The sequence below is a fragment of the Emericellopsis atlantica genome (genome assembly GCF_019669845.1).
Source record: "Emericellopsis atlantica unplaced genomic scaffold F5Z01scaffold_81, whole genome shotgun sequence".
NCBI classification, from domain to species: Eukaryota; Fungi; Ascomycota; class Sordariomycetes; order Hypocreales; family Bionectriaceae; genus Emericellopsis; species Emericellopsis atlantica.
In genome coordinates this window covers 1-9,855 of record NW_025764783.1, presented here as the reverse complement: position 1 = coordinate 9,855, position 9,855 = coordinate 1, and the positions used below count along the sequence as shown (strand labels likewise).

The 9,855-nt window shown below is 54.9% G+C and overlaps 5 protein-coding genes across 5 annotated transcripts; 3 read left to right on the top strand and 2 right to left on the bottom strand.

The window, feature by feature from the left end:
• Positions 1–599: 599 nt before the first annotated feature.
• On the bottom strand, positions 600–2,028 carry F5Z01DRAFT_669384 (uncharacterized protein). Its single transcript, XM_046264422.1, has 2 exons — positions 1,410–2,028; positions 600–713 (listed from the first exon to the last, which is right to left on the bottom strand). Exons 1-2 carry the CDS (start codon positions 1,990–1,992, stop codon positions 700–702), a joined length of 597 nt encoding a protein of 198 aa, XP_046113299.1. The 5' UTR covers positions 1,993–2,028; the 3' UTR covers positions 600–699.
• Positions 2,029–3,633: 1,605 nt separating this feature from the next.
• Positions 3,634–4,445, top strand: F5Z01DRAFT_732429 (uncharacterized protein; the record flags this gene model as incomplete). The annotated part of the gene is made up of 2 exons (XM_046266722.1): positions 3,634–4,093; positions 4,143–4,445. 2 exons carry the CDS (start codon positions 3,634–3,636, stop codon positions 4,247–4,249), a joined length of 567 nt encoding a protein of 188 aa, XP_046113298.1. The 3' UTR covers positions 4,250–4,445.
• Positions 4,446–5,376: 931 nt separating this feature from the next.
• F5Z01DRAFT_732425 (cytochrome P450) lies at positions 5,377–7,616 on the top strand. The gene is made up of 6 exons (XM_046266721.1): positions 5,377–5,706; positions 5,730–5,733; positions 5,755–6,104; positions 6,160–6,453; positions 6,550–6,859; positions 6,911–7,616. The coding sequence occupies exons 3-6, from the start codon at positions 5,790–5,792 to the stop codon at positions 7,192–7,194; spliced, it is 1,203 nt and encodes a 400-aa protein (XP_046113296.1). The 5' UTR covers positions 5,377–5,706; positions 5,730–5,733; positions 5,755–5,789; the 3' UTR covers positions 7,195–7,616.
• F5Z01DRAFT_669369 (uncharacterized protein) lies at positions 7,342–7,616 on the top strand. The gene has a single exon (XM_046264421.1). The coding sequence runs from the start codon at positions 7,419–7,421 to the stop codon at positions 7,590–7,592; it is 174 nt and encodes a 57-aa protein (XP_046113297.1). The 5' UTR covers positions 7,342–7,418; the 3' UTR covers positions 7,593–7,616.
• A 719-nt stretch (positions 7,617–8,335) lies between these two features.
• Positions 8,336–9,855, bottom strand: F5Z01DRAFT_732423 (uncharacterized protein). The gene has a single exon (XM_046266720.1). It carries the CDS (start codon positions 9,720–9,722, stop codon positions 8,511–8,513), a length of 1,212 nt encoding a protein of 403 aa, XP_046113295.1. The 5' UTR covers positions 9,723–9,855; the 3' UTR covers positions 8,336–8,510.

Below are 9,855 nucleotides of genomic sequence, written 5' to 3'. Positions count from 1 at the left end.
AATAGCTCACCTTTTGGAAACCAAGCGCTTTCGGAGAGCACCGTCTCATCCATGGCGCTCCAGAGCGCACAAGTCAGATGGCCGTCAAACGGCACAACTCCCACGATCACTAGTCCAGGCGGCACCTCCATTCCGACGGCCACCTTCACTCCCCTACAGCTAGGCGGAAGCTCTACCTCAGGTTCCCACCGACTGTCCGTGTCATGGATTGCATTATCCGCACTTCTATTTACCGCGCAGGTGCAAAGTGCGCTCTGAGAGACGATTCCTCGTCCGCCCTGCTGGAGGAGCATAACCTATGATACCTGAAATGGTTTGGGTTGGGACTTCCCTGGAGAGTCCTCAAGTTAGCATGTAGTAACCTCGCTTCAATATACCGTAGTCGCCAGCTTGTTCCTAGTTTCATGTCTACTTTCGTGACACCATTCATGGGAAGGAGTGTAGTCGCCGCATGCCATGTTAGCACCCCTGTAGGATGGTCGCCCTCCGATGCGTTTTCCTAGCACCAGTATGACTGATTGTGTCGTCTCGACTACATCTGACTAGAGCAGTGTGGGACTAGCATGCCGAGCAGGTAAGGGGCATTTGACCGTGCAGGAAAACTTGATTGGCTGTTGTACCTATGCAATCTACCCATCAGGTGTCTACGCGATGCCATCCCTTTTATATATAACACGGCCACATACAAGTCAGAGCAAGCTATTTCTCCCTGCGCTATTGAGCGTGGAGATGCACACCGTATATCTGCTCGTCAGACTTGTTGCGAATCGTCTTGAGCAACGCCTTGAGCTCTACCGCAAGCCACCCACCGCGGTATTGTCCTCGCCATTTCCACCTCTTATAGGCATGGCACCGCAACACGACAGACTCTCCACTATTTCCACAAACCACCTCCACGACGGTTGACTTTCCCAAGCCTGTGCTGTGTATTCTCAATGTCTTTCCGGTGACTTTCTGCACCCACCGCCTCGAGCTGCCGTGCTGGACATAGGGTTCGTCACTTTCGGGCGTTCTGATTTCCTTCACAGATATCGGAACGTGTCGGCGGCTGATGGGAGGCAGAGTCGTACATCCTCGTCTAGGCGGACTGTTTAGACGAGCGGGGTCTGTCGCAATCGGGGCAATGAGATGATTCTCATCCCAATTCTGCGAAGTGTCTTCCAAAGAGGCTATAGGGAGTAGCGTGTGTGGCGCCTCGAGCTCCGTAACGTGCTGATCTACCGTGTAGCTAGGGGGATCGAACACGGGTTTATCTCGATAATGTGCTGAAAGTGGCTCTTGAGAACATATCGGGCTTGAAAACGAGCTCGATGCTTCATGGTTGCCATTTAGGTGCCAGCCCTGGTGTTGTTGAGCGACAGGGACTAAATCAACGATGCCGCACCTCTCAACCTCATCGGAATACGACTCCATCGCTGTATCGTGTCGTTCAATGCTGTGACACGAGCAATCACTGCATGGGGATGGGTTGTCGCTCTGCTGGAGGCCAGTCAATTCCTCATGCCATGTCGGACCCTCGTCTCCCCCACCACACACCGGGTCGCACACCTGTGGCGGTACTGCATGAGGTATCTGGTCAATCGATGGCGTGATGGGAGAGCCACACTGGGGATAATGGCTGGTAAGAGTACCGTCGTCATCGGGCCCAGCCGAACGCGTGGGCACAACGTCGTGGGGCTCTAACCAAGGGGTTCCTTTGGCTACGCATAGCCCACCTGCAAGCGGTCCAGAAGTTCTAGGCACAAGTGGCATGCCAGGGGCAGACAACTGTGTTTGGTCGTTGGCCGAGTCAGCGACACAAGCGGCGTAGTCTGGTGGAGACAGGCTTGTGCCAGTTGCACGAAGTTCTCGCTCCAATTCATGCATCGTGGACTGACTGAGGAGAAGAATTGCTGTCAGGCGATTGTCGACGTGCGCCAAGCGATGTGCATTGCGTTGATAGATGACAATAAATGAGGCAGTTGCCCGGAGGAAGCTACTCATCAGCTGCATGTCAATGGCGGACATCTTGCTAGCTTTGGTGTCAATCGCGCCGTGTAATCAGCCTCAGTACTTGTTGATGGTTGAACGTTGCCCATGTTCAGTTTATACTTAACTATAGACGTTATATTCCGGCTGGAGTACCGTAGCACTGGGCAGGCGATTGTCGATATGGCTGCGATACGTGCATCACGGTCCACACCCATGGCCATTTTGGGAACGAACCAGACGGGAGGAGATCTTCAGGGCGTGCGCGGGGTACAAGGGCCGTCCACGACATGGGAAATTCCCAGGATGCCATGTAGAAGCCAGATGCAACTCGATCGTCTCAGATTAGCGGCCTGTACTAGCCACTGTTGGACCATACGATGCAAGGATGTCCATCTTCTCCTAGCAAATCATTGTATACCAAAATAGAGACGTTGGGACAAGGCTTCCATTGGACAGAAACGGACACGACTAGTCATTTCGCGCCGAAATCATGACGGAATGCGAGATTAGTGTGTAGGGTTACAGCCATGGGTTGGGGAACCCATCTCCAAACCCAAACAGCATGGGCGAAACTCGGGCGAACACTGGGCTATTGCTTACGGCTCAGGTTCGACATCCACTACTCTGCGAGATCTTCTCTACCTTTGCTAAAGTACTGTGCTGCCTAGGTCAATCCTTCTTGGCCCTATTTTAGAGCATGACGCGTGATCCTGACTTAATGGGAGAGGCCTCATTGCCCAGTCATTTCCAAGCAGCCACTTGGCTCCGAGAGCCGTCATGTCTATCTAGCCGCTCCACTGGGGCTCGCAGCCACGATCTGAGTGGGTATGATGCCTTGCCTGGGGGCTCCTGTCCGGGCCAGGCTACCCATGACTGATGACCTTTCAATGTGGCAGCCACAATTGACCATCACAAGACTTGAGACGAGAGGGTGTGACGGCTCCGCCATCATTGCGGGTACCTGCCTCGGGATTTCTTGTCGTGTGGCAGCCATCACACTGAGAGGGTGTGATGCTCCGCCAGCATCTGGCTTGGCCCCCCCCCTGCCAAGCTCTCTGTGACCTCCGGCTAGGATGCCAAGCACCGCTCCCTGCAAGCTCGCAGCCACAGTGGAGCGCAAGAGGCGGCTGGATCCGAGTGGGTGTGATTTGGCTGCTTGCCGTGTGGCAGTCACAGTGGGTCACAGGGAGCGGGTTTCCTCAAGCATCAGTAAATGAGTGGAAGTGCCCAAGCTTCATGGAAGTGGTGGTCCACAACAAGCACGCAGGCACCGACGACCTTCTGGACGGGGGAGAATGCGGCACGTTTCGGTCACCAGGCTCGATCTCAACTAAGTCCAAGGAGGCTGGGAGCTTGCAGCGGCGGCCGATTGCTTACAAAGTGGCCGTTGACTATGAAGAATGCTGAAACATCTGGTCGTCGACTCACTGATGACATGTCCGCTCATCGTCCGCATCAGCCTGCTTCCTTGTACCAAGACCGCGCGTCATACTCAAGGAGCGGCCACAAATGGATGGCCCCAGGGAGCACACCCCGGGGCATTGTGTTCGATACTATTTAATTCTGGTCAGGCTTGCAACTTGTCATTGTCTGTCTACTGTACCCAGACTACATAGGGCCGGTCTATGAGCGACGACAATTCTCCACCTACAAACCCACGCAATGAGCAGTTTCTTGCCTGGTCGGCTTCCAAGCCTTGCCGAATTTGATGCAGGCGTCCAATTGCTCACAAAGCGGAAAAAGTCTCTGCGCCGCGGTCGTTCCCTAGCGCATGGGAAAAGGTACACAGTCGAGCAGTCCGACTTCATTATCTATGCCCGTCACGAGATGAAGTGGTCTTGGAACAAAGTCAGAGACGCTTTTGCGATGACCTTCCGGCAGGAACGAACTGTTCCTTGCCTCCAAGGATGCTACTACCGGACTAACATGCATATCCCTATGTGGGACGCCGAGGGTTTCCTTCTCTTCGGTGAGAGAGACGCCACGAAACCTTTGCAATTCAATCTCAAAGGCGCGCAAGCACCGCCGGATGAAGACGTTGGTCTCGCACGTCGGCATCCGGAGAGGGCTGCCTTGTACAGCTGGGTTCATCCCTCGGTGCAAAGCCAGGCGCGCGCTTGGGGTACGTTTAGCGGTGCCGAACGATAAAAGTTTTCGCTGACTTTCTTTAGCGATGAAACGACAAGAACAGCTACGGGAACGCGGACAAAGACGGAAGGATGCCCTGAAATCTAGTGGAGCTGCGAAGCCTAAATACCCAGACACCCTGCCGTTGTAATGCCATTGGATGCCAGATCTCGTGAGTGCCGTCGTACTACTTGAGGTCCCAGGTATGATGGAGAGCGGAGAGGACCCGTGACCCAGGCGGATGATAATATCCGCCGGAGGATGTTGATATAGTTGCTGCATGCTGCTCTGCTGCTGCACCAAAGCTCATCTGCCACATTGATTGAAGCATCTACTAGTCCTGTGTCGTGCTCTATCGTTTCTCGGGTCCGTCTGCAGGTACGTAGATCATATAGTGCCGCTTGGATGTGGTGTATAGTCGTTTACTCTTGCCATGCCCGTCCGCAGCTGCACAAGTATACTAGCCTCTTTGCGCCCGAGCTGATCATACTTTACCTTGGTGTGTTTCCCTGGTAGCGCTACGTCGATTCGCTTCGATTACTTGCCAACCTTGTCGGGCAGTTGGTCGCAGGTTGCTTCTGTCGGGCCATGTTTAGGCTTATTAATTTCATAGCAGGGAACTGCTCCGACCGGGTGACGTCTTCTCTCGTCGTCATCCTAGCTTCTTCTTTTGCCTTCTGTATTAGCTCGTTCTCGCTACTCGCAGGTGACCATTGGATTCTGGTTCCACCCATGGTTGATGTCCTTCCAGTGTGGCAGCCATAATTGACCATCACACAAGAATTGAGACGAGAGGGTGTGGCGGCTCCGCCATTATTGCGGGTACCTGTCTGGGGATTTCTTGCCGTGTGGCAGCCATCACACGAGACTAGAGTTGAGAGGGTGTGATGGCTCGGCAAGAACAAACACCCCCTTACCTCAATAGGCAAGCCTGGTAGCAGCGGCCAACACTTCCGTGAGGGCGTGGACGCTGCATGAGACCCCTGTTGCTCGTCGTTGCACACACAGGTGTGAGCCATCAGAATCAATTAGGTTGGACGGGCTCACTAGCGCTGCAGGTATCTGCCAGTCTACATAGGGGACCCTGTGCGTTGCACCAAATCGTGCCACACAAGCGAAATGCATAGTTCGAGTCGGCTGACGACGCCGCCAGCATCGCGTTTATTTTTCGAAGTCTCCACTATGCCAGATCGGCAGCCTCATCAAAGCCAGATCTCCCTGACTCAGGTCGCCGTGGCCAAGTCCGGCTGTGACGTGGTATCACCAGGAAGGCGGGGCCCGTGCAGGGGTTCCGCCGGCTGCCCAATACATACCTTCGCTTAGTGGCAAACCCAGCGTCTGGCCACAAAGGCAGAAGACGGATATTGTGCGTGACCAGATTGAGTAGGGATACTGCCCATTCTTGGACGCCCCAAAATTGTGCGGAGCGATTCGCCAGAGCTGGCACGCCCACCTTACCCATCTTGTCTTTCTGCCTCGTAGCCAGCGGCGGCCACTGTGAGCGGCGAGTTTGACCTCCTGGCAGCAAATGGTCGAAAATGGGGCCAAGGTCGGCAGATCAGGACCACATGAGGATTTTTTAAGAGTGCACTAAAAGACCGTTCTGTGGTGAGTTTATCGTTCTTCTTGACACTACTGTATCCAACAGTTCAGTAGGGTTCCGCCTGTCGCACCCGTGTCTTATCATAACCATGTCTTCCCTGATAGACGCTATCCCCTGGGGGGCGCTGATCACCTGGTCAAGCCTCGCCGTGGGACTCACGGCGACCCTGATAACCACTATCGTGCGCCGTCGCTATCTTTCTGCCATATCGAACATTCCGGGCCCGTTTTGGGCCTCCCTCACTCGGCTATGGCATGTCTGGATCATCCTCGAAGGAAGGCAGAACGAGCGTCTCGTGGCTCTCCACAAACGGTATGGCCCGTTCGTTCGCATCGCCCCGAACGAGATCAGCGTTTGTCACCGAGATGCCTCCACGCTCCTTTTGCGAGCCAATCTACACAAGGTCGGTCCGAACAAGTGCATGGTCTGCCCGCGGATAACTGAGTAACCCCCTGCAGGGCGACTGGTACCACGTCACGGCAGTGCCCGACTTCCGCTTCCGGAACCCTATGTCGACGACCGATCCCCGGAAGAAGAAGGCGCTTTCGAAACACTTTGCCCCAGGATACGCCCCGTCGAAGGTCCGGGGATGGGAGTCCGATATCAACGGGAACATCGAGTGCTTGCTGTCTTGGATAGACGCTTATGCCGAGGACGAGAAGCCAATGCACCTTGATAAGTTCATCACGTACACGACATTCGACAACATAGGCTCCGTCTTTTTCTCGGAGCCGTTTGGTTTCATCAAAGCGGTACGTAATACTCTACAGTAGCCGGAGGTTGTCGTCCTTGCTAGTGACCATGCTCATGGCTAGAGTCCCTCCACGACTTTGAGCTGACGGCAGCAGGGCCGCGATGTAGGCGGAACGTTGCGGAACAACGTCGCGCTCAGCAAATTCGCAGCCGCCGCTGGTTTCTTCCTCGTGCCCCTGCGCATCCTCGTCAACCCGTTAACTAGTTGGATGCTGCTGCTGCCGATGGGCAGACTGTACAGGACCACGTCAGTGGCTTTGCGAAAGCGGATGAGCAGCCCTAATGCCGGGAAGGACATGCTCTCGCACTGGCTTCGCGCTTCCGAAGTATCAGGGACACTAAGCGCACGGGAGATCGAGGCGCAGGCGAATGTGAATGTGGGCGCAGGGGCGGAGCCCGTTTCCAGTACCTATCCCAGTTCCTCTTTCTTAGCCCCGCGCTGACTCCGCCTTGAAGCTGCTATTCAGAGCGTTGTGTATCACATGATCAGGCATCCCAAGGCTTGGTCGACGGCCCGCGACGAGATCGATGCCGCTCGTGCCCAAGGGCGCTGCCAACATCGCGTTGTTTCGTCGCACGACGCCCAGAGCCTGCCTTATGTACAAGCTTGCGTAAAGGAGTCGCTGCGCTTGTTTAGCCCAACGACCATGGGTTTGCCTCGTAAGGTCCCGAAGGGCGGCATCACTATCGCAGGCCGACACTTCGCAGAGGGCACCACTCTCAGTGTTTCTTCGCAGTAGGTTTGCGCGCTGTTAGTGAGCCAGTTCACCACTGAAGGCTGACACCCACAAGTGCAGTGCACTTATCGACGGATATCTGGGGAGATGATGCTCACCAATGGCGCCCGGAACGCTGGATGTCTGGCTATACAAAGGAGATGGAGAAAAACTGGTTGGTGGTAAGTTATCACACGATCTACGGACGCGGTGCCAAGAGCTAAGGTGACAAGTTTTCCGCTGGGTTCATGACGTGCCCGGGGCGTCACCTTGCGCTGATGCAGGTCTCTAAAGTGGTAGCTTCTCTGATCCACTGCTACGACATCCGTCAGGTGGATCCGGATAGCGTGTGGAGCTACCAGGCTAACTTCACCGCGCTGACGCACTCGTGGCCGGTCTATGTGAAGAAGAGGATGGATTGAAGGCTTTTGGTATCAGTTCAGCATTGGAGATCTAGGCGCCAGGTCAACAGATAAGGAGGGCGGCTATGATGGTGTCTCGACTCTGCTGCATTAGTTAGCGTAGCAGTAACAAAGGAGACCGCTCGGTGGCTTCCCCTTGAATCAAAGAGGATAAGGACTACGTGCTTAGACAATTGTACGCAACAACAGCCATCCCGCCGGCCCACAATCATCAAATACGGCAAAGACCCTACTATCGCGCACGTTGTGGAGATGTGGCATCTCATCGATCACGCGGTGTGCGTGACGGAGAGAACGGGAACTGTCTAGACGCAAGGTTGCTCAACTATTTGGCTCCGGGCTACGGGGATATCGATCGAGGCAGAACTGGATGCTCCTATCTGTTGTTCTCTTGTAAGATGTCAATAGAGGGAACCCAGCCCACAGCAAATGCACCCATCAGAGCGAGAGCCGCGAGGCCCAGAGCAGGCCCGGAATATTGGACATACACGACAACGGTTATCAGGGCCGCCGTGAGTCCCACGGCGTTACAGGATATCATCGTTTCCAAGGGGATGCCTTCTATCAGGCCAGCCATGGTTACGATAAGACACGGGTGCAGCAGGCGGGACATAGTCTCATAGTTAGATGTAGTGAGCAACCGTGTCCAGCCGCATCTACTGCATAGGAGGGACGGATGTGTGGCGATCAACATGGCAGTGATAGAGGAGTGCAAGATGCTGGCTGGAAGATTTGACAAGGGAAGCTGGAACAGAAAGTCATAGGGAATTAGGTACCTTTCATGTATTCTCGGACCTATGGACTGCGCCTATCAACGCCCTGTTCTGACTGGGTGGCACATCCGCACCATGTTGCGACGAAATGTTCAAACTCATGTCCAAGCCCTTCCCAATTCAAATCGCTCGGGTTGCGGCCAAATTAGAGACCGTTTATCAGTTTTGTAATCGCGTTCTGTGTCTCCGGAAAAGCTGTCTTGAACCTCTCTGGGAATACTGCCATAGAGAGACCCCACTTCTCCTTGCACGGCCTGCACAGCTGGATGCCTCCGAATTGTCGAATATTCTTGGTAGTGCTTGCTCCCATGGACGTGCAGTTGGCACACTCTCGACTGCCACTGCGCTGTAGAAGGTCGCAGAATCCATCGAACATTAGCTTGTCAGACTGCGCAACAAAGTCTGCGTACCGTCCGTCATATTTCAGCTGTGCGGCCGTCTCCTCGACCCTGTTCCAGAGTTTGAAGTTGGCACGGGTTAGCTCTACCACTTGCTCCGTCTCCGGCTTGCCGATACGCAGTCCATCCTCGACGAAGCGGTACCTCCGCGTCATCATATGGAGAGGGCCTCCGAAGAAACGCAAGAAATTGACGACGCAGCGCTTGGCGGGATGGGTGGCCCATGGGACGTCGATAGCCCAAAGAACCATACGGTATAGCTGGTAGCTCTTGACGCGCGTGTGGGCGTCGAAATACCCGAAGGTGCTGTTGGTCTCGCCCTCCGCTCGATGCTTGTGGAAAGCGACGGCGTCGTACAGCGTACAACACAGCTCTCCGATAAGCCGCCACTGCTCCTCACTGAAAATGACGTCGACAGACTCGTTGCACGATAGTGCACTGGCGATTGTGTACCGAACCAGGGCGTCGCAGTCGCGGAGCCGGAACCAGGTCTGGGGCGACTCTGTTAGCGCGCATAGATAGCGACGGAACAATTCCGAGTCGAGTCTTTTGCTAGATTTCTCGACGGAGAGGAGCAGGAAAGCTCGAAACTCGCGAGACATGGCGGCGCGCAGCTCGGTGTCGCTACCAAACAGACTGTCTAGAAGCCCTTCTAGATCGTAGCCGAGGACGATACTGCTGCCGTCTTGCGGCACCAAGTCGCCGCGGAACTCTGCGACGACGGCGATCACAATGGTTTTTGTGAATGCCATGTATTTCGCATAGTCCCTCCACTCGGGTATGACACTCCTGGCATATTCGTAGGCGCAGGCAAGCGCCTCCTGGATAGTTTCCTCGGAGAGATCGGGTGCGTCAAGGCCATCTCGGAGCTGTTCCGGATAGAACCATACGTCGGGGAAGGTCTCGATATCCGCCGGGTCCTCGGGCACATCAGGGCTATCGGCTTGACTCAAATCCATTGTGGCGCTTGGGAATCGGAAGAAGGCTGATGCAAGCGACGAGTGTACATATCATCAGTGAGTCGGTGATCGGGTGTCCCAGCACTCTTTATAGCCAGCGGCCATTTTGTACGCAATCGGCCGACGAAGGCGC